Here is a 24,743-nt window from a genome sequence, read left to right as displayed (position 1 = left end):
CTTCAGCTCCTCGATCCACCCTTGGATCCATCCGGACACTCTTCCTTCGGCCGCCTGCAGAACTTCTTTTGCAGGTCTCCATTGAAAGCTTCGACGAAACCCGACACGAAAAGACACCTATGCTCCCGGCTTCCCTGGGTGAGGTTACTCGAGTACTCCAGTGCTCCCGTGGGTATTGACTCTACAAGTGTCCTATTTTTAAGGGGTTTCACCGTAGTCCACCGGAAGTGTCCTTAATCAGTAACTTTGTGACTTCTGTAACTCGCGACTGTGTTTCCACACTGCATGTGTCTCCGGTGGGTCTCCTACTTCCTAACCTTTTGATTCTGTAGTGTAGCCCCAGCGATTCCCTAGGCCTATTCACTATTCCTGAAGTGGTTCTTATACCACTTACTTAGTATATGGTTTATGAGGCCCCTAGGGCAGAATTGTATTTGTGCAACTTATAGTATGCTTAATGAGTAACTTGTAAATTATCTCGAACTCTGACCTCATAAAGAGTGCAGAGGGGTTGTGTTAGTAATAAATACATATATATTTGATATATACCTTGTGTGGTGTCCTTTTATTTGGTATTCAAGGGATTATATATGGTAAAACAGCTGGCTTCACATGCTCTCTGAAGTTTTAGCTTAAGACTGCTGGTCCATGCTACCACTAGGATAGCTTGTCTATAAGGTTGACTTTACAACCACCATCAATAAGGGTCATTTAGACTGGTGCAAGGTGCCCACTAGGATAGTGGACACCATATGCCAGGCTAACTTCTCACTATAAGTACAAGGTCAGGGGGAAGCAGACAGGCTGTCCCGGCCTAGGCGTCTCATTGAGAGTCCAAATGCTATGCCCCGTGTAAATTGACTTGAAGAAATTACATGGCTGAGGTAGCGAGGTGTGGCAGTGATGTGTTTATGTAGATTATAAACACTACATCTGTTCTTGCTGTGCCCCAAGTTGCCTCTACAAAGGCAATCTATAAAGTCTCATCTGCGCCGCTGCCCTGCATGTGCTACAAGATGGTTCAGGGGGCTCTGGTGAAAGAGCAGCACCTCTGGCAAAACATCTATTTTATTTATCTAGGTTTTTGCAATTCCAGTTGGTTTATTAAGTCGGAATACACCCCCTGAAAATGTAAATAATTCGAACTACTTAAATGGAGGAAGGATTTAGGAGGTTAACACTTGCCTCAGGTTTGCGGATTCTACTAAGGTGTTTGGGGGGAGGGCAGATATAAGTCCCATGAAGACTGTGTAACCAGATGACACACAAATGACTTGTACTATGTGTGCCACAGGCAGATAATTAATGTCTTGGAAAAATACATCAGTAATTTGTGAAATTTAGCATTTTTTTAAAATTTGAAGAGTGCTGGCTGTGAATTAGATGCCTCTTGGCTTATCATTGCATTGCGAAAGTGACCCTACTGCTGTACATACATGGCGCAGTGCCCATTGGAGCACATTTGGTTTTGTGTGGCTCTTTTATTCAAATAGATTCTTTGTCATTCCAAGGTGAGCGCCCTCATTCTAGTCGTCCCATTCTGGTCCTTCTACTTAAAGGACTATTTAGTTTCTCGGCACAATGGTTGATAAATCAATATATTGAAATAAGTTTCACAAACCTCTGAGCCCTGATACCACTGATAGGATTAAACTCCCAGTTCTGTCTCTTATCCTGCTGGGAAGGCCCCACCTCAGTCATAATCCACAATATCAGTGGCCCTTGTCAGTGCTTCCTCCCCTGCGCCCATTGGGCTGAGGTGCAGACGTATTGATGATGTAGTGGGAATATTTGTGATTTGGTCACAGGTTGATGTTCCACTCAGATTGTTTCATTATGTCTTCATGTCTTCTGATTGCCACAGAGATGTGTGTATTCTGAGGTTGCAGATCTAAGCAGGACAGCACACGAGGTTGTGTGTCTGCAGCATTGATCTGTTTGAACCTTTCCCTCTCGTCTCCTGTCATACCACATGTCAGCCTCTCCGGGCAGTTTGCACTCTCATTAGCCACAATCCACCTGCAGATTGCCTTTACCATCATATCCACCCACTGGTTATAAGCATGGCAGTGCAGGGGTTGCATCCTTGTGGAATTCTCCATAACTTGGGTACTCAGTGATTTTTAGCTTTTTGATTGTCTCTGAAGTGCTTCTTTTTGTTTTCAAATGAATGTGAATGTAACATTATCTGAACTGCATCTGTATTAATGATTATGAACATAGGGACAAGTGTAGATTGCAGTCTGATGCTCATCCTCTTTAGAACACCTATTGTTGTGTTTAATCTTAGATGATTGGGGCAAGGGAGTTACACGCCAAGATAACCCCTGCTCACCCTCTAGGTAACGTGACGCAAGCAGCAAGGCTAAACTTGGAGGCTATGTAGGTTGTGTTTGCGCGCGCACCCAGCAACAACACACAAGGCCCACCACAAAGGAAACTCCACACAAGGTAATATATAAAAATAGCCTTTGTATTATACCAAAACACATTAGATAAAAACACACACTTTACAATGTGCCAACAAGCACGGGCAGAATTTACAATGGATATGTACAAGACAGGGCCACATGGACCACTGTCAGGAATAGGCACTTTTAGGACTAGCACTTAGGACATAGAGTATAAAATCACTGTAGCACAAATTAGAAAATGTAGCACACAACCAGTAATCACTGGTAACAGGTAAGTACCACCTATGCAACCCTAACCACCTTAGGAATAGGTCATGCAGGGAACCAGGACCTCCCTAGCAACACCTGTACTAGGAGAAAAACAACCACCTAAGTATCACAATACCTGTAGGGGTATAAGCACATTACACATGATGCATCACAACACATTCAGAGGTGTAGGGAAGGAAAACAATTGCGGAAAACTCACATGAGCCACCACCTGTGGCAGTCCCTAGGCCAACTGGCCTCTCTAGGGCTAGGACGCCCTGTGTCCCAATGTCAGGGGGGCCTAAACGTGGCAGCTGCCCACTAAGTGCTGGGCAGCTGTGGAAATAATGATGGGGGCCAACGTGGGAGCCTCGCAGGCTCTGAACAAAGCACTCGTGTCCCCTAAGAGCCTCGTGGCTCTAAACAAACAGAATGGCCCCCTGAGCCTCTCGGGGCTCGCAAAACAAATATGCCCCCTTGAGGGATCATGGGGAAAATGAGGCCCTAGAGCCCTCGTGGCTCTAAAACAAATATGGCCCGTCGTTGGAGTCCTTCTTGGACTCAAGAACAAGTAATGCCCCCGGAGCCTCTCTTAGGCTTGAAAACGAAGGAATGCCTGGAGCCTCTCTGGCTCGGTAACTTTTGAGTCCCCCGCCTGGGGACTCGAAGAAACAACTGCGCCCGAGCCTCGCAGGCTCTGACTAGCCGAATGCCCTCTCACCCCTGGAGCGGCTCGCTGTCAACCGAGGCCGCTCTGAGTAAAGCAAAACTGCCCCCGCACTCAGCGGGTCTCGCTGGTTCTGCGGGGTCGGGAAGCACTCACTGCCAGTCTCCTTCTCTCCCGCTCCTGGGGGCCGGGTCCTCTCACCGGCGGCGGGACGGGGCTCCTCTTCCACCACGGAGCCCTGCCGGTACCTGCAGCTGCCTCTCCCTTCCTCCCGCTGCGGCGGCGAGGGCGGGACTTCCGGGGCAGGCTTGGGCACTTCCGGGTCGCGCTAGGCAGCGGCCCGGCAATGATTTTAGCACTCCTAGGCTGCGGCGGTGCTTCTCCTGGGTCAACGAGGGGTAGGCTCCCTCTTGTAATTCTAAATACAAAGCGGGGTGGCACCCGTGACTCGACAAATAAAACGGGGCTAAAATAAAAAGAAATCGCTCCTAAGCGCTAGGGGGCGCAGGAGCGGCAGACAACGCGGGTGGGGCTTTCCAGGCAGCCTCTCGGCGCGGCAGGCCCCCAGCAGGCCTTCCCCCAGCACAGCGCCTAGGGAACAGGGTCCCAGCTCAAAGTAAGGAAGGCAGGGGCAAATCCAGCACTCTCCTGCGCTTGAGGGCGAGGTCCAGATCCAGCAAAGCTCCTTAGGCAGGCAGGGGGCAAGGCTGGTCCCAGGGGCCAGCTCACTGGCCCTCCAGGCAGGGAGGCAGTCCAAGTGGCGGTTCCTCCTGGCGCCCAGCAGCAGCCCCCCTCAGATAGGATCCTGGAAGAGAACCTTTTTCAAGGGGACACAGCCCCTTTTTATACTGGTAACTCCTTTGTCTTTGCTCAGGGTGAGGGGAAAAACCAGTCGCAGCTGGTTTGTGAGCACTCTTGATGTGCTCAGCCCCTCACTCTATTCACTGGCAGGGCTAGGGTCATCAGTCGCACCACAGGGGGCGGAGCCAGCATTGTGTGGGGAAAGCCCAGCCCTATTCAGGACCCAGGTGCACTCCTCCCCAGCCATCAGCATGCTAATCTCCATACTCGCCACCGGGCAGACCCATCCAGACTCCTGGAGCCAGGCTCACCAGCCAGCTCCAGCCAATCAAGTGCCAGCACACTCGCTGCACACGCACACCCATGTCTAGAAGGTGCACTTCCACACTAGACACATACACGCCGCACATATCATTGCGCAGCATTCAATGTCACGAGTCCGCACATACCAAACTCGAGTATGCACACCTCATGCATCAGGAACTACCATGGACACAGACATTCCCCATGCATTCCTATGGGAGGGCAGGCCAACCTTACTCCACGCACTCAGAGTGTGTACGCATTTTCCTCTGGGACACAGTGAAAGTGCGCAGAAACCAAAAATCACTACCACCAATTCACATAGCAAAAAGTTTAGGGGTGAACCTGCCAGAAGGGCCAAGTCCAACAATGATGTGGTGGGAATATTTGTGATTTGGTCACAGGTTGATGTTCCACTCAGATTGTGTCATTATGTCTTCTGATTGCCACAGAGATGTGTGTATTCTGAGGTTGCAGATCCAAGCAGGACAGCACGCGAGGTCGTGTGTCTACAGCATGGATCTGTTTGAACCTTTCCTTCTCCCCTGACCCCGTTCAAGATCTCCTGTCATACCACATGTCAGCCTCTCCGGGCAGTGTGCACTCTCATTAGCCACAATCCACCTGCAGATTGCCTTTACCATCATATCCACCCACTGGTTATAAGCATGGCAGTGCAGGGGTTGCATCCTTGTAGAATTCTCCATAACTTGGGTACTCAGTGATTTTGAGCTTTTTGATTATCTCTGAAGTGCTTCTTTTTGTTTTCAAATGAATGTGAATGTAACATTATCTGAACTGCATCTTTAATAATGATTATGAACATAGGGACAAGTGTAGATTGCAGTCTGATGCTCATCCTCTTTAGAACACCTATTGTTGTGTTTAATCTTAGATGATTGTGAAGACTTTGTCTAAACCATCAAGTTAAGGAAGATAATGTCTTCTGTCCAAAGAGAAGATGTTTCCAGGTGCACTGTACTTAATTGGCAGTGCGTACCTTTCCTGCAGACCAGGATAACCTATAAAGGATGGTCTCCCATTTTGTGAATACTGTATAGAAAAGTATCAAAAACTTTTTCACAGTATAAGGCACCTTAGGCACACTTTACAGTGGGTAATAAGAGGACGTTTTCCCCTTTTTAAATATTGTTTGAAGCATCCCACACCCATAGAAGCCAGCTCTGTCCATCACAGCACCTCAAAGGTCAACACTGCATCACAGCAGAACAGCAAGACCCTTGGGATTGGAACTTGTATGTGTTCAGGACTGCTTTTTCCACAAGCAATCACTTGAGACCGGGTTCACTGTATCCAGCACTTCCTGCTAGGACCAGGATGTATGTAGCTTTCCAGCTCACAGTTCCTTCGAATGGATGAACTTTACAGCAGCGACAGGGCAAAGTAGTCCTATAGAACCAGTAAAAAACTGGTTTACCTAGTTGTGGAACGATTCCTTTACGCACGTTTCTATAATTTTGCGGAACATACATTCTGACATATCCCTGGCAGTAAGAGGGTCTTCTTGCTGTAGATATGGAGGTTTCCTATTCTGTGAATGAAGCAGGTTTTGCAGAGCCAGTGTGTCAAACAAGAGTTCATAAATTGGAAACTGAGTTTCCCCAAGCTGATAAGTAAAAAGGTTTCACAACCCTCACTCCTACTTTCACTCTTTTTTGTTCGCCCTCAGTGACACATGCTCCAAAATCAGAAAATGGCACAGGAAAGATATGAAGCAAAAGACTCTACCCCTCCCAGATATTATACTGGCTCTTCTGTTCAGCGCACTCCAGTTTACATGGAGTCTGTCTCTTCCTGCTATCAAGATCCACAAACTCATGTAAATTGGTTGAGGAATCTTGTTCTTCTCAGTAGTCCTTCTTCAAAAGAGCTGCTATCAGTTCTGCCATGGCCAAATGTTAAAGCAGATCTCCCAGGTCTAGTTCCCTAACCTGTGCCAGCCAACTTTGGGCTCTTCCTTTTGTAGAAGAGCAATACATGCCCTCCAATGAAAATTGTCCATAGAGGTGTTTTGAACAGTGGGTTTGTCAACGAAGTCTCATAGAATTGTGATGAAGGTGTTAAAATGGCTTCAAGTTAATATATAAATATAAATATATATATATATATATATATATATATATATATATATATATATATATATATATATATATATAATAATTTGGCTACTGTAGATGGACTAGACAAGTAATCTCCCATGTCTCAGAGGTCATAACGCTAAAGGCCTAATTCACAAAGTTAGTTGCTCACAAATGTCTGACTTAGACATTGAAAATACCATCATTTACATTGCACATATATTGTGTATTCCATAAAACATCTCATTGTTCTTGCAAACAATCTTGTCAATGCATTTAGACTTTTGAAGGGTAATTTTAATATCACAGGGGTACGTTGTGAATGTTCCATGGGGAAGCATCAACATGGAGCTATGAACTCACACGGTCTCTTCTTTATGGGTTTTTACAACCATTTTGCAGATTGTTTTTCACCCTGAAAATCATTGCAAATTTACACCCCACAAATTGATGGGCGTGTAGGGAAACGGGGCTCTTCACAGGGAAAAGTATTTTTACTCTGGAGAATTTTTTTTAAAAGTGCTGATACTATTAACCATACATTTAAGCCTGTGCAAATTCGCACTTTTTGCAATTTTATACGTGTAACTGGTTAAGCATGCACCATGAACTTTCTAAAGCAACCCATAAAAGCTCTTGCACTTCTGTACCTGTTACAGAGAACCAGAAAGAATCCAGGAATCCCTTGGGAATCAAGGAAAGTTTTACATGAATTATTTTTCTTGAACCAGGACTTAAATTCTGTCTATTAAATATGATGACACATCCGAGGGAATCATTTGAGTTATTAATATTTTAGGAGGGCCGGTAACAGCCTAAGTGCAAGCATTGGAAGCTGACCTGAGGAATGACACCATACGATTTTCTCAGAGGTAATGGACAGGATTCAGTTTAAACGACCTCACCTCAGCACATGTAAATTCCGAGTTGCAGATACAAAACAAGCCCACACAAAATCCTGCTCGTCCCGGCATCCACATCGTAATTCAAATAATCCGTACTATGGTCCTGCTCGCATTGTGGTCGAACATGGCAATTAACAATGATCGCCATATCATCCAGCTCGCCATGGGGGATAAAACTCGTGGCACAATTAAACATATCAGGCTTAAACGAAAGTGCACGGGGTACGCTGCGAGCATTTCATCCCGTTCAAACTGAGCAGACCAACACGCTCCCCTCTATTTAAATGCTGTGTAACAGCGAGACGCGGGCCTGCAACCCCGTGATAGCGCCCCCTAAGGTCCTGGGTATGCCATGACAAACCACGGGGTTGGGAACGCCATTTGGCCCCTCGCGACCCCGCGGGGGGCCTCCATGCGTGGCCGCAATTGTACTTCGGGCCAACAAACCGGCCGCCGCCCATTTTGCATTACAGTTAAGCAGCGTCTGGAAAACTAAGCTTATTTGACCAGTGGCAGGATGTCCCAGAGCACAGTGTAATGGCCCTCGAGCCAGCTCAGGCTCCGGCTGCTGGCTGTGTCTGGATCCAGGCTCGGCCTCTCTCTCTCCCCACCGTGCTTGTCTCTTCACTAGCTTTGGCGTCGGTCCCCACTGGTGAGAACAGCGATCGCCCGTCCAGCTGCAAACATGAGCAGCTTCGCCAGGTCCGAGGCGCTGCTCCAGTCGTTTCTTCTGTGTTTTACAGCGATACGGCAGACATACACTGTAAGCATAATGTTGAATGGCTCTTGTAATCAGGAGAGATTTATAGGACGCAGTTCTCGCCACCCACCAGTGTATACGCAGGCTCATGCCGCTGCTGTTTTCACTTGACATGGATAGCCTGTGAAAGCACCAAAACGCCACCATCTTTCTCAGAGGCATTAGCAGGAATGCCTCGGAGAAAGCCCCGTCATTTTCGGATTCGGGGGCGTGGTTTTGGTTCTCTCCTCTTCCCATTGGCTGGAATGTAAAATTCCACCCAATGGGAAGAGGAGAGAAAGAAAACCAGAAAGAACCGAAAAACACGCCCGAATCTGAAAAAGACGGCGCTTGAACGGAGTGGTGCCCCTCCCCTCCAATGGCTGGCCTCCGTTTAGGAATGCAGCCAATGGAGAAGAGGGGCGGGTTCAAGCCCCACTCTAGAACACATAAAATCTCGGAGCGAGACTGCGCAAGCGCACCAGATCTCAATGCTCAAATTTAGAAACCGACATTTGTCTGACATGAATATTTAAAACCAGCAGTAAAAGATAGAAACAAGCGATCGATGTTGTACAAAACACATCTGCGAGTGGTGCGCGCACGCCACAGCGGCACACGTGGTTTCAATTATCGCGCCTGTGTCTAGGCATGATAATTGAAACCAGATGGCCTTTTGGTGTCTATTACGCGCACCAAGCGAGTAATAGACACCAATAGGCCATGGGCGGAGCAATGCGCCAGCCTTTAGCCTATTGCGTGCAGTGTTTTAGAAAAAGATGCACGCAAAGGCCAATTGCATCGCACATAAGGGAAAGGACACGCACAAGCATGTGCGATTCCTAGGCCATCTTGAAAACCCCATTTTTCAGATCAAAAGGTCTTGTGCTCCGCGAGTAGTGCTGCGCACTGCACCGCTGGGCGCGAGAACTAAAAATGGACCCTCTTTACAATCCATACTGACAAAGGGTTTTTGAGGATGACAAGACTAGTTGGATACAAAATAGAAAAATAGATTTTGGAAATGCTTAAGATGTAAGGCATGCAAGCAGGGACAGAACACATCAGACTATGAAAGTAATGAAAAATCTTGACAAATAAACCAATTCATTCTATGCCAGAACAGCTTTGTAGTATATTTGCTCTAATGTCCATGCGAGAAAAAATACTTAAGAAGCACAATTTGCCAATTACTGGAACAAATGCTTCAACATATACATGCAAATAATAACAATGACACCTCATAGCCAATGGTCGGGCATTACCAAAAAGAAAACCTTAGTCGAGCAGAACCTCTGAAATTCTGGAGTATTGTTGTTGTGGAAAATTTGAAACCCGGTGGATACCGGAATTTTAAATTAGTACGACTGGAACCTAAGTTCATCATGGGAACGTAAACAAACGTCCCGTAAACACAAACACATTTCTTTACTCTGAAAATATGAATATGGCATTTCAAGCAAGATAAATATCAGTATCCACTAGAGGGCAGGCAGGGACTACATTAACGTGACTTAATCTGTAGGAATATCTTTATTATGAAAGGGAGTGGCACTCTTCCTTGCATTAATTCATTGCATAAACATCATATTTGTGCGGGTTGCACACCTACTTACGACAAGTTTCTCCAATTTTTAAACTCCAGACATTTAATATTGCGTGCTCATTGGCGTCGTGCCCAGCCCACACAGCACGTATAAAACTAAACAACGATTTTGGGGCAACTTTCTGCCCCTAGCCATTGGCACAGCCTCTTGAATTGCATTTGCAAACATTTCTTTCACCATATTACTGACTCCAAAGTTTTTTTTCAACGTATTTTTGCACTTAATTCTTAATCCTCATTTGTGCTTGTAATCATTCTAAACCGCATGCAAGGAACCGCTATTTTCCAGGTTTCTAATGCTCCTGCTGGGCCATTCGAGCCTTTCTTCAAGAACACGACTAGAGCCGGATTCATCAGTAGCAGTTTATTAACATCCAATGCATTTCGGGCCTCTAGGGCCCTTCGTCAGGGAAAACTGAAAATGACAATTGAACATGCTTTAATATTCCATCTGCCATTACATGCAAGCAAATCTCATGTTTAAAATTGCAACACACTTCTAGTTCTCGCCAACTCTTTAAAAATATGAGCAGTGGGGGTTAAAATATGGCTATTAGTCACCGAGTGTCCGGAAGTTATATTTGTTATCTCTTTAGCGAAGAGCTCGAGTTCGGTTGAGACACTAGGGGGAGGTTCTGTTTAGTGAGAAAAGAATGCATTTATTATTTTTAAAGAAAGAACGAGACCTCCACATCCTGCCAAGCCGAGTGGGGGTAAAACAGCATCTCAAGGCACTTAGAGCATGTGTGTGACTTATTGGAATCTGCTTTATTGGTTTTCCTTTGCTTACAATTTCTTTTCGCACATTCACTTTATGAAAATATTTTTGTGTGTATGCATGAATTACAGCATTTCTTTATTAATCTTGTGTCACATCTCATTTGAGTACCTCAGCTCCAGAAGAAGTAACTGTTTATTAAATCATGGATGCCATGGGATTCAAAATAGATAGTTCTTTAAAATACTCCTCAGTCATAAATGGAAACATTTGGCATCTGGGAGAAACTTCTGGTTTTTAGACAAATGTGCCCACTTTGTTAACAGTAATTTAGTGAAGGAATTGATTACATTGTCCTCTTGATGACACCAAAGCTTGACATGGCCCGTTAATCCACGTCAAACATAATTGAATTGGGCGGCTTGCGTTCTCTGCATGATTGAAGCCAGCCCAAATAGTGCCTATCTATTTTGTAGACAATCTTCACATTCAAACATGCACCCATGAATCAAGTGGTAAAGCCCTATCTTATTCTACATGGAGCATTTCTTATTTTCTTGAGAACCAAAGCCTGACAAATCGAGCGAGAGTTTCAAGGTGATCTGCAATTACAGAGCTGCTCGAATATGGCAGTTATTCTTATGAAATGAAAGTGAGGTTCTTCCGTGTTATTGTTTGTCTGTGGTGTAATCAGAGCTCTGGCATATCATTGGGAAGAACATGACTAGTGCAATAAATTCTCTGGTTAACTGAGTACTTTTTTGTGGAGCATTTGTATTAAGTAAATGCAAGTTTATGAAACGTTTCAGGGGTTAGTTGTATTTACTTATATCTGACTTTACAGCAGGTTTTTCATTGAATTGGCAGCTCAACCCTGACTGTAATCGTACTTGTATTTAATCTTTTATGCTTCTAGCCCTACCTTTAACCAAGCACTAGTAGCCCTTCGTCGGATACAGAGTTCCCTCAAGGGTCTTTTATGTGCAATTTTGCCTTTTTATTGTGTGTTCTATTTTGTTGTTTGGAGTTTAGAAAGTTTTCTCTTACTTAGGAAAAATAGTACACTTTTATTTTTGTAGATGTGATAACAAAAACCGGTTAACACAAAGATTCTTTTTAATTTATTTGCAGGGTAACCAGAGTTTCACAATGACGGAACCATTTCAGAACATCGCAGATGAGACCTGTCCAAGCTACTTTATGGATTCTCTGATGAGTGACAGCAGTCGGATCTTGGATAACGTCGGTCTTCCTGTGGCTGCTTCCACTGTTGCAAGAAGTAAAGCAGGCTTTATTAGGTAAGCATGTTAGATATTTTGTTAAACGTTTTTTTTCCTAAGACTTCAGATTTTACTTGTAACTGAAGAGAAAAACGCCTTGTCAGTTGTTGAGCTGTACAATGTGACTAGACGGTGTCACTCCATTTGGCTTTGTTTGGTTACTAACCGAAAATACATTGCTAGTAGGAATCATTCTCGGGTGGTGGAATTCCAATGAGTTGTGAGTCTTTCGTTATGGATTCTCTACGTTGGTGTTCTACTTGTTAATTATTGCTGATGCGTTCTACTGTACTTGGCTTTTTCAGTTCATTGTGTTTTTAATATTTTTATTTTTAGTTTTACTTAGTTGGTTGCCCAACTGGCCATTTGTGCTTTAGTTAATGTTTAAAGAGAATAAAAAAAACTAGTAGGCTTAAGAAAAATAAGAAGGAAACACTTAATGATACTTTTTAAATAAAGGAACGTTAGTCTGGCATAAGGATTTATGTTTTACACTTGCACATTTCTAGTTAGTGGGGTAGAAAAAACTAAAACATTTCACCAGGTCAGTGACTGGGACAATTATAATGTTTGGGCAAATCTAAATGTTTAAGTTCATTATATTTCTGCTGTGACTCAATTTGATTTGTCAAACAATGAGAACGTCGATTCTTTCTTAGGGTTCTCCTTTCTGTTAGCAGATACATGGGTTTTGAAAGGGGATGCTGTGTATTTTTTTTTTAAACACTACTGAGAAATTCAGATTGATGCTGTATGCAATGAAGGTGAAGAGGTGCTATTGATTATATCCCTTATCCCAGATAAGAGCTTTTGAATGTTCTTTACATAAGGGCTAAGCCTGTTCTCTAAACCATTGTTTTTAAGCCAAATTATTTTTAAACTCCTTGTCCAGTCAGAATTTTAAAAAAGGTTTACATTCTGAAATCAGAGAAAAAAAATGTGTGTTCCCAAAATAATGCATGGCTTCGTACCACACCTGGTTCTTAGACCACCATGCTTTTAACCTTTTTTAATGTCTCAATGTGGACTTGTTGTGTTTTTTTTGTCTTCATTTGGTTTTGTGTTATGGCTTGCTGCAGGCATATCTTTCAGTAGTATGAATTCATATTTTTAACATTTGCTACCTCCATCAAAATCTCTGTTGTCCCATGGCCGTCTACATGGCTAGCAGTAATATTGCAGGATTCTAATTCCATTGAAAGGTATACCCTAGAAAAACAACCCCTTAAAGCGCCCTTAAATTGAAATCTAAAATAGAGAGCATCCCTACACAGGAGGGTAAAAATTGAGAGCACCCCATTGACAAAAGGAAAGACAAGCACTGGCGTTGCCAATAGGTCTCGCAGTAGGAAAGTTGGAGCTATTGGTTTTGTAAATGACAAAGCCCTTTATGTTTTTAAAATGAAAAAAAAATAAAAGGCATTGTTATTTGCAACTGTAATGGCTCCAACTTTCCTACTGCGAGACCTATTGGCATCGTGAGTGGTGTTGCGTGTGTGAGTGGCGTTGCGTGTGTGAGTGGCGTTGCGTGGGTGAGTGGCGTTGCGTGGGTGAGTGGCGTTGCGTGGGTGAGTGGCGTTGCGTGGGTGAGTGGCGTTGCGTGGGTGAGTGGCGTTGCGTGGGTGAGTGGCGTTGCGTGGGTGAGTGGCGTTGCGTGGGTGAGTGGCGTTGCGTGTGCGAGTGGCGTTGCTTGGGTGAGTGGCGTTGCGTGGGTGATAGTGGGCTTGCGTGGGTGTGAGTGGCGTTGCGTGTCTGAAAGACTATTACTGGGTCACTTGCTTCGCCACAAGTCATGATCCCCGCATGTCCGCTTCCCACACTTGCTTAATTTTTATTAATATTGCTTCAAAGGCCCAGGGATAGCACACTGCTACCGGAGTGCTTGCTTCTGTTGCTTTGCATAACATCATGCATACTTGTTTTTAAATTTACTATTCTAGTGAAAGCTGATTGCGGTCTACTTTTAGGGTCTTGTGGCGTATCACTGTAAAGAAAAGTTGCATTTTACTAGCTGATACCTCATGTGATTGCATCTTCACTTGTAAATCCAGTGTATTTCACCAGCGCATTCATACCCTGGATAAAGTGGGATTTGATACTGTACCTATTACGGCTGAATCAGGAGCGTGGTGCATCGGCCGGGCCTGATTAGAGGAGACTGCCTGCAACAGCCAGAAGCTGGTGAAAGCGGCTGCTGTATCCTCGGTGTGGTGTGGCTTGGGAGGCGGCGGCTGGGGTCACACACAAACCTGGGAGTGCCGACCCGGCTCTTGGCCTTCACTCTGAGTGCCTGGCTGAGAGGGCGCCCCCTGGTGCAGCACCCCGGAAACTCCACCGGTTTGCTGGCGACTGGGGATGAGATGACTGGCTCGCCCTGGTGATCTGGATCTGCTGCCGCCCTGCATTGGGTGGAACATGCGGAGTGCCGATAGCTCTCTGCGGCAGACATGAGGCCCGGGTGAGGCCTGCAATACGGCTGAATCAGGAGCGTGGTGCATCGGCTGGGCCTGATTAGAGGAGACTGCCTGCAAAGTGCCGATAGCTCTCTGCGGCAGACAACATGAGGCCCGGGTGAGGCCTGCAATACGGCTGAATCAGGAGCGTGGTGCATCGGCCGGGCCTGATTAGAGGAGACTGCCTGCAAGAGCCACAAGCTGGTGAGAGCGGCTGCTGAATCCTCCGTGTGGTGTGGGAGGAGTGCTGTTGCGGGGAGAGAGAGGGGAGGTGCTGGTGTGGGAGGGGGGAGGTGCTGATGTGGGAGGAGTGCTGCTAGGGCAAGGCTGTGTTTGCGGGGAGAGAGAGGGGAGGTGCTGGTGTGGGAGGGGGGAGGTGCAGGTGTGGGAGGAGTGCTGCTACGGCAAGGCTGTGTTTGCGGGGAGAGAGAGGGGAGGTGCTGGTGTGGGAGGGGGGAGTTGCTGGTGTGGGAAGAGTGCTGCTAGGGGAGGAGAAGCCTGATGCCGGATGGGGGCGGGAGAGCCTGGGAATGTGAGAGGCTGGGCTTGCATGTGATGCGCGTGCATGTACACGGGAACTGCATGAAAACCGCGGGGCTGAAAGCCCTTTGGTTTCACGATGTTTTCGCCACTTGAATTCTCGCTCCGCTCGATGCGCTTGCGCACATCGATAGGTCGCGAGACCTAAAAAAGGTCAGAGCCCCTAGGACCAGTCACTGTTCCCCTGCCAGAATATTGTCGTTATGATCTTCGCTCAGAACGAAATATAATTACGAATCTCTCTAAAGATTTAGAAATGAGTAAAACAATCGCTGTAAGTAGTAGTCTTGTGTTCCTGAAACTCTTACCATATTTGGAATTGCAGATGTTTTAAGGAGTGCATCAGTTATTAATATAACTGCAATTCCGTTAAAATGATGTGAACTGGATAAGGGTCAACCATCAGATTACGTGGACCCACTCCTATGGTGCTGTACCATTGATTTTTCCTATTGACTTAGTTAATTGTGACACCAGGACCATAGCTTAATCCACAGGATACGATTGTGGTAATACAAATGATACTAAATTCCAAAATCATGTGAGTCTTTTTAAGAATCTGAACTTGACTTGGTAAGGGTAAGGCCCTGGTTTCTACACCTTTCAAATGCTTCTTGTGAAAGCCACAAATTCATCTGGTAAAAACATAGCCCATTACCTTATATCCATAGGGCAAATTCATTGAAAGAGAAATTTGTGTACTTGTTCTGCAACAAAACATTCAGTCGTGGGAGGAAAGGCTATTTTCACTGTTAAGTTGGATATGGAAAAGTTCACAGATACTAATAACTGTAAATATCGCTAGGTTTCCTGTAGGATGTACGACTTCAAAGAAGCACAAATGGGACCGGTTATTAAAAACAGAATCTGCATACATGCAACAGAAAGCAGAGGACAATAGCAAAATTAATACGTCAAACCTAGAACACACATTTTTACTTAACAATCCTATGAATGTTAATTTACATAAAACGTATGCAGCCTCCTTTCTCTGCCTTTCATGTAGAAGGGTAATTAGTGCATCTTGCTATGAATGAATTAAGTTGGGCCCTATAATTTATTGAAAGGCATAGAATCCCATTGAAGTTATTTTAAGATGTTGTCATTTTGGCCATACCTTATTGCAACACAGTGTACCATGGTGTTCTGAGATTGGTTCTAAATCTCTTTCCCTGTACAACAGTGTGAAGTTGACACCTATATTACAGGTGAACCACTGCCAACTGGTGTGGGTGGTCTAGTCTTTTGCACCTCTTCCTGTTTGTAGTTCTAGATATACAGGATGTTCGAAAATTGAATCTTGGGTATTCTGTCAAACCCAACGCTAACTCTATAGTTATTAATAGGTATTACCTTAACAGAATTATTGCTTTTGAGAGAATAACCCTTTGTTAAGGAGTGTGAAAACCACTGGACCACACTCTAAATTGTGATCAAGTAGCCATTAATTAAAAATGTGTGTTTATCAAACGAGAAATATATTGTATATTGACAGCAGTTCAATACAAAAATGGGAACCTCAAGAGGACGATATTTAACGGGGTCCAGTGTACATGTCCAGTCAACCATATATCACAAAGATACAAAGATCCCCAGGGAGTAATAACAATTTGTGTGTCTAAGGGAGGAGAGCAAAGGCAGGGAACAAGTGTTCCCTTATTGGAACTAGAAGACCTCACACATCCAGTTAATTAGATGTCATGCTTCATCATTGGTCTCCTGCTCCTCATCAGACTGGCGCTGCAATGTCCGCCGGGCGCCGAAGAGGCGCTCTTTGTTGGAGTTCTTTTGTTACAGCCAATGGTTGAGTGCATGTGAGGGGTCTGGTGAAAGTGTAGTCGTGAAGGTGGGGTGATTTAAAATTAGGTGCGTCAGTCCACAAATACTTTTATTCGCGTGGCTGGCTCCCTAGGTTAAAAGGGTGGGAGGGGAGATAGGGACTGGAAGGGGCACAGTGGGCTACCTCAACCCTCTAGAGTGGTCGACATGTTTCTTGCCTAACTGGCAATTCTTCAGGACCTAAAAGTGCTCGGTACTACACGGTGAATAGAACAGATAAATGAAGATGAAAAATACAACCTCTCTGGGTCAGTAGGGAGGCAGGCCAGAAGGTCCTGCTCTATCAGGGTGACCCCAGGAGTGTCCCTAGTGGGCCCCGCAGTCTGTTCCCGTGGGGCTGCTTAGTGAGGTATGATGCCTCTAGCAGGAGTAGCCCGGGTCTAGAGACCTACCCACACGTCTAGCGCTGAGGTTGTTGAGCCGAAGGCACGTTGTTTCTGTAGAGTAATAGCCTTTAGATCCTGGTTGAGTGTCTGTGTGTGTCCCCTAAAGGGCATTGTGTTTTTTTGTGGGCCTATCGGCGGATATTTTCTTTTAACTGAAAGTCATGGATACAGGCTAGGATATCAGCAAGGGGGGTTGATTCAGAGCTCGGTTGACCCACTCGGTACGCTCTGACAGTTTTAATTGTAATTTTTAAAAAAAAACAATTTTATTATTTTATAAAGCAAACAAAGGACATGAATTAAGCATACGGTGCATACTTAGAGAACGGTAATGAAATGATTCAATCATAAATACACATGATAGGAATATGTAAAATTGTTACAGTAAGGATTACCCGGTACATTGCATAATGTCCCCATGCCCACTCCTTCTTCACTCAGTCTTCCTCGCTATCCAACATCGGCGGTTCGCATAAATACCCCCTGTATTCATTCCATGCCCCCCAAAGCCTGACCCATTTCCGTGGACATCTCCGGTTCAGGTACACTGTTCTATCTGCCAACATTGCAAAGTCGAGATCGGAACACCAATCCTTTACCGCCGTCACCTCCGGGGATCCCCAGAATTTGACAATGTTCCTTTTAGCATCTATTATACCTAATGTCATCCGATCCTGTGTAGATGGAGTTAAATAATTTGGTTCCCAGATGTTTAATAGGCAACATCGTGGCTCCGGGACTACCGAGTCTTTCACCACTTGTGACATAGTCCTCATGATCTTAGCCCAATACGTGGCCACTTGGGGGCAGTCCCAGATGGTGTGGAAGAACGTCCCTTCCTCCCCACACCCTCGTAGACAGTATTTGTGCGTGGCTCTCCCGATCATGTGCAGGGTGACCCAAGTGTAATTCACACAGTGTAATATTTTCAGTTGTACAAGCCGAAGTCTAGACGGTATAGCTACCTCTCGCGGGGATGAGAGCGCAGTCAGCCAATCTGACTAGTCAAACTCTCCTACCTCCTTGGTCCAGGTGTCTTTCAGTTTCAAGGTCGGGTCCGGTAGGTTATTAATTAAATTATGATATATGAGCGAGGTCGCTTTGTTGGGCATATGCCCAGTGAGGAGTCGGTCTTCGAACTGGGTGGAATCAGGTATGTCGGCACCAGGCTGTATGAGCGACCCCAGGGCGTGACGTATCTGCAGGTACCTAAACCGTTCCGTGGGCGGCAAGTCGTATTGTGTCCGAAGCTGCTCAAACGTTAAGACGGCACCTCGTCTCCAGAGGTCTACCGCTGTGGAAATTCCTATCCAGTCCCATGCCCCAAATCCTTTACTATTTCATAGCTTGCCCTGTCGACGGGACAACCAAAGCGGCGTCATTTGACTAACAGTGTCTGTACATTTAAGACGGGCCTGAGCCACATACCATATCTTAACTATGTGCGCCGTTGGGCCAATCATAAAGTGCAGCCAGTACCCCCGCCAAGGTCATACCTATCTGCCTTAAACGCTGGTTCCGTCTGGGGGGCGTGGAGCCACTGGTTTATGATCTTCAACTGAGCCTCCCAATAATATAACTGAATATCAGTGAGGGCGACCCCACCATCATACTAGCTCCTAACCAATTTATGTCGGGATATGCGGGCTAAACTAGTCCATCAATTAACTTAAAATATTTTTGGGGGACAGGAAATGGGGGATTTTCGAGGACATAGAGCATTCGAGGCAGTGTCATCATTTTATATAAAGCCGCTTTACCCAGAAGGGTCTGGGGCAGGGTATTCCAGTGTTTGACATCAGTACGGAAGCGTTCAAGAGCGGGTTCCAGATTATGGCGGAAGAAGGCATCTCGATTAGGTGTAACCCAGATCCCCAAATACTTAAAGGGTTCTTCCTTAATTTTCGATGGGCAGTCCGGCGGAAGCTGCGGCGGAGGGCCCACTAGGACAAACAAGACCGACTCGGACCAGTTAATATTATATCCAGAAACCCTCCCAAAAATATCAGATATTAAGGAGCACTATAATCGAGTGTCTAGGTAAGGTAAGATACAGAAGGATGTCATCCGCATACAGCGATATGCGGTCCTCCCATGTCATGGTTCAGCTTAGCCCCCTAATCGTGGGATCCCACCGGATCCAGGCTGCCAACGGTTCTAGAATTAACGCAAAACGCAAGGGTGACGGAGGGCATCCCTGGCGCGTGCCGCGACCCAGTAGGAAATTCCTGGAAATATGTCTGTTAGCCACCACGTGTGCCAACGGTTTATTATAGAGTAGCTCCACCCACGCACAGAATTTAGGTCCAAAGCCAAGGTGTCGGAGGACCGCAAATAAATAGGGCCATTCCACCATATCAAATGCCATTCGAGCATCCAATGACCGGATAACCGCAGGCTCCCGGAGATTCGGTACTTGTGCCATCACTGCGTGGACCCGCCGCAAATTAAGAGCAGTGTTCCTATTGGGCATGAACCCAGACTGGTCCGGGTGTATTAATGTTTCAAGATGTGGAGTTAGTCGGGTAGCAATCATTTTTGCCAAGATTTTCCGCGTTAAGTAAAGATATCGGACGGTATGATGTACATACGTCCGGGGGTTTGCCAGGTTTCGGTATTGCAATTATGGTAGCTAATCGCTGATCCTGAGGTAGTTCTCCCTTACTCAGTCTATCTAGAAACATTGCATGAAGATGCCGGACTGCCAGATCGGATAAGCACTTGTAGAGTTCAATAGCGATCCCATTCGGTCCCATAGCCTTACCCAATTGCAGAGAGTTAACCGCAGCAAGGACCTAGTCTTTTGTGAAGTTGGAGTCCAGAAGTAAGGCCTCTTCCTCCGATAGGGACAGCATTGTTATGTCTTTAATGTAGGTCTGTGCCTCCTCTGTTGTCATTTGCGAGTTAGATGTATAGACTTGTTCATAATAGTCAGCTAGGGTGTCAACAATGTCTACGGGGGTCGTAACTATTGCTCCAGTTGGGATATGAAGTTGTGCAATCGTCTTCTGTGCCCTTTCTTTCTTAACTAACCATGCCAGCAGCTTACCCGCCTTGTCTCCCACCTGATAAATAGTATGCCTTGTGTTTTGAAGCCGCACCTTGACTTGCTCCCTTTGGTGTTCAGTGAGCTCGCACTGCTTGAGGCGTAGATTTTGGGCTGTCTCTACAGTTGGGTCAGACTCATGCTGTGTCTGAAGGACGGCCAGTTCAGCCTCAATCGCATCTAGGCCGCCCCTTGCTGCCAGTCTGTGACCCGTTATCGAGGCAATAGCCTGTCCTCTCAACACAGTCTTGAAGGCCTCCCATAGAACCCCGGGTGACTGTACCGAATCCACATTATCTTGGAAATAGTGCTTTGTGACCGCAATAATATCCTTTCGAATTTTGGGGATCTGCAAATAGCGAGGGGAAAGTGGGAAAATTCGTTTTCGGACTTTAATGTGTGAGGTGTAGGCCATAAAGACTAGCGACTGATCGGAAATGCCCCTGGGTCGTATCACTGTCTCAGTCAAATGAGGGATGCTGTCTGCGGAGAGAAAAAAATAATCAATACGGGAGAGGCTATTGTGTACTCCCGATTGGAAAGTATACCCACGCTCCCCAGGGTGTTTGTATCTCCAGCCGTCCGTAAGGCCCAATGCATCTAAAAAAAAACAGTCAGTCGGGGAGTACCCGCCCCTACCGGTCTACAGGGGTGGCGGTCTATTGCTCCATTCAATACTGCATTGAAGTCTCCCCCCCATAATGAGTTCCCCCTCCGGCAAGTTCAGTAGAAATGTGCAGAGGGCGGGAATGGTCACTGAGTGGAGGGCAGGGGGAATGTACACTGAAACAATATTAAATCGCTTTCCTTCGCACTGACCTGTTATAGCAGCAAATCGTCCCTGTGTGTCCCTCCAAACCTGATGTATAATTAGGGGGAAACTTTTTCGTACTAATATGCCCACCCCTCTAGAGCCGTTGAGAACTCTGAATGCGCTACCATTTTGTATCCCCATCTGTCCATAGCTTTACATGTTGAACCCACCAGATGCGTTTCCTGAAGCAGTGCCACAGCTGGTGCTGTGCGGCGTACATATTGTAGCACCAATCCACGTTTAATTTTATCCCCCAACCCATGCACATTCCAAGTGATTAGAGTCATAGGAGACACTGGGGTTAGGGAGGGGACGCTAGTACCAGTTGTGTTGCACATCGAATCAAATTCTTCCATCATAGTTAAGACTGCATTGTACACCATTCTTATCAGTACACACCCTATCAATCAGAGCAGCTAGTCTTAGCCCAGAACTTAAACTTCGAACAGAAATAAAAAAAAACACATTCCCTCCCCTCAATACTCGTGGTCTCTTCGTTTCCATAGAAAAAAACTGAACCGCATTCCCGCCAACCCCCATTAATTCCCCCCATCCACCCCCCTCCCTGCTCCCCTGCCTGTGGATGTAAAACTACCCACCCCCCATGTGGCAGAGTGCCTCTATCCCACCCAACCATGCTAGAAACGCAGAGGGGAAACGAGCCCCCCATCCACTGGCAATTTATACTGTCTAGAGGAAATCACAGCCATGAATCTGAGATATAAACTTAATAAGATTCATAACATGTCTAATTAGTCGGTAACTAAAGCACATCATAGACCAAGAGCCCTGTAGGACATAGTCCGTCTGTTAAGTTCGTGCATTCGTGGGTTCTACCCCCTCCTCCCCCCTCCCCCAATGCTTGCTCATGTCCGTGATAGCAGGCTCTCCAGCCGACCAGGAATCTGCATCATTCTTGTTCATATTTGCCACTTGGCTCCGCCGTGGGCTCCGCCGCCGTCCTTTCTGGGCTGCCACCGTTCCTTCGTCCTGCTCTGTCCCGATGATTACCATTCTGGCCCCTGACCGTGGTCCAGCCTTCCATCCAGTCCCAGGCCGCGTCCGGCAATTCAAAGAACCATGGTTTACCGTCCCATTCCACTCAATTTTGCCGGGAAGAGCATTGCGTACTTAACGTCCCTGCTGCGCAATTCCTGCTTAACTGCCTGGAAACTCCTCCTCTGTGCCTGGACTCTGGCTGTAAAGTCAGCGAAGAACGATACTTCATAGTTGTCGATTTTTATCGGGGGCTGGATCTGGAGGATTGTAAGATACTGTCCCTGTCCCGATAGTTAAAAACTCTGTCGATCAGCGGCCGCGGCGGAGCTCCAGGTCTGGGTCGTCCGCCCGGCACCCTATGTGCCCGCTCTATAGAAAAGTAACTGGAGAGCGCCTTAGGTTTTAAGTGTTTTGTTATTAGGTCCTCCACATATAGATCTGTAGCCGGTCCCTCTGTTTTTTCCGGAACGCCAAGGATGTTATTCTGGCGGGCTCTCCCTTCATAATCGTCCAGCTGCTGCGCCATTCTGGCCTGTCTTTTCTCCATTTCGGACATTTGACGTTTAAGCTCCGAGGTCTCATCCCGTAGGGCTGTCGTCGCTATTTTAAGCTCCTGCACTTTCTCATTCATTTGCTTGAAGTCCACTCTGAGCAATGAAACCTCTACCGTGACGCATTCCACCTATGGCCGCCAAAACGTCATGTAGGGTTGGTTCCGGTTCAGACGGAGGCGTCCCCTCCGATCCACCCGCATCAGGTCTTTGCGAGCCGCTCTTGTCCCTGCCCTTGGTCCACGCAAACTTAGACAGTTGTTTCTGGGCACTATTTCATGGACCCCTGCCACCCGTTGCCATTCTTAGGGTCGTTGAGGGACACTCACTGGGGGCAGAATTTGAATTTGTAGTGCCAGCCCCCTTCCACCATTCACTAAGCCTTGCCCTCTGTGTGTGGCACTGGGTCCCGTCTCGACATTTCGCCAGTAAAAGCTACTGGTTCTGCAGAAAGTTCCTCAGTCCTTAGGTGTAATGGTATTGGAGCTGTCAGTGCCCATCCAGGGTGATCACCAATCGGGAGTCTACCCAGACAATCCAATGATCTGCCTAGGTATCATGGCTCGAGCACCAGCCCCAAGCCGGTCCTCCGGGGCCTCCACCCCTTTCAAGGGCCAAGAAGCTGGTCGAGTTTGCCTGCGCCAGGTAATAGGGGCATTAAACAAAACAAAAGGGGCAGGTCCTGCAATAAATAGTTTAGCCTAGTTTATTTATGTGAGGGGGAAAGGAGGCACCAGCCAGGCCCCCCCCCCATGCATACTGATTTTTCCAACGTCCAGCACACCTCACACCGCAGTTATAAGTAAACCCACAGCATCAAAAGTCAAAACAATAATGGGGGTGCTTAGCAAAGTCAGTGCACAACAGGTCTCCAGGCCAAATTAAGGAAACCGGCCCGATTTCTCACCGGTCGCAAGGGGCATCCCAGCCAGGCCCAGAAGCCTGGGTCTCAGTTGCCCGCCGTCTCCGGCGACCCACCGGGCCTCCAGAAGCCATACGTGGCGGGCCGGCAAGCGTGCAGCCGGTATGCGTCCTTATCCGCTCAACCAGCGCTCACAGGAGGGGCCGAGATCTCCCAGCATCCCCGACTTGAGGTCGTTACTCCGGTGCCTGCCTCCAATTAGGTCTCCGAGCTGGGGCCTCGATTAGTGCCCCGCCCCCAGGCCGATGCTCCCGCACATCCAGCGGTACAGGGGAGGGGGGGGGTGAGGGGGGCACACGGCGCTGCGCCAGTCTCCACTCCCGCTACACACCAGAAGGCAGCCGTTCAGAATTGCGGGCACCACGTAAGAGGAGGCACAGCGAGGGTCAAGCAGCTTCGTTATTTCGCCACTTCAGGCTGGTGTCGCCATCTTCCCTCCTAGACTCCCGGAACCGCTGGAGCAATACTGCGCTGTCTCGGGGCCACAGACTCTACAAAACTCACTCCGCTCTCGCGACGGGGGTGCCGGACAGCTCCCTGTTCATTTTGGTGTGAATCCCTCTTGATCTGTAGGCTGTGTCACGGGATAGGTGCAGTGGATGGGGAGAGCTCACTCAAGCAGCAGCCATCGCTCTTGGCTGCTAGCCACGCCCCCCACTTATAATTTTTAAATCTTTGCGGAGCATCCAATATGTGGAGGAAGATCTCTAAGATGGAAAGTTCTGAACCTTCTGCTGTTGATGGCACTCCCTGATGTGAAAATGATTCGGTCTTGATCTGTTTTCCAAGTACTTGGCATAAGCTTGCAAGTACCTCTGCTGTTCCCACAGGCGGATTATCTCCTGTTGTAGCTGCTCCACTTCAGTTTTTTTCCTGGTCTAACATAGCTAGGACTCGCTTGAAAGATCTTGTTGAACAGCTTGAAGATCATCTCTTAAAGAGAACAGGGCTTCCAGGAAGGACTGAGTGACTGGTTCCTCCGCTGTGTTGCTTTCTTGCCAGTGACCCGTATTGGTTGTTGAATGACAGTCCCCTGCAGGGTCACGTTTTACCATATAAATTCCTAACACAACATTCTACTCGACCTATGTGGCATTAAGGTCCCTGTATAGGCCACAATAGCTAAAATCTGTAAATTTTCTATTTTTACCATTTTCACCATATACAGTCAGTAAGTGATAGCCCACACATCCCTTGACACCCCTGCATATAGCCCAAGCCCACTGCCTCCTGTTATCATCTTCCATAATAAAATATACTAGGTCCCAAATTCCTAAGCATGCATTTCTCTTGTGCCCAACATGAGGCAGCTCGGGCGACCGCAGAAACTTTCCACAAGTTGCAAAAACGACCCATCTAGCCCACACACAGGACCAGCTGGAAATTTTCTATTTTGACCATTTTCACCATAT

The 24,743-nt window shown here is 46.7% G+C and overlaps 1 protein-coding gene across 1 annotated transcript in view; it reads left to right on the top strand.

Moving 5' to 3' along the window:
- CEP192 (centrosomal protein 192) overlaps positions 1 to 24,743 on the top strand; it is a 1,919,503-nt gene that overhangs the window by 33,250 nt on the left and 1,861,510 nt on the right. The window contains exon 2 of the mRNA XM_086965571.1: positions 11,633 to 11,799. Within this exon, the coding sequence (XP_086821697.1) occupies positions 11,651 to 11,799 (149 nt within the window). The 5' untranslated portion in view covers positions 11,633 to 11,650. The remainder of the gene's footprint in view (positions 1 to 11,632; positions 11,800 to 24,743) is intronic.

This window comes from Lissotriton vulgaris, chromosome 4_1 (genome assembly GCF_964263255.1).
Source record: "Lissotriton vulgaris chromosome 4_1, aLisVul1.2, whole genome shotgun sequence".
Classification (NCBI taxonomy): domain Eukaryota; kingdom Metazoa; phylum Chordata; class Amphibia; order Caudata; family Salamandridae; genus Lissotriton; species Lissotriton vulgaris.
Note: the sequence above shows the minus strand (reverse complement) of the source record. Positions and strands in the feature narration are given on the sequence as shown.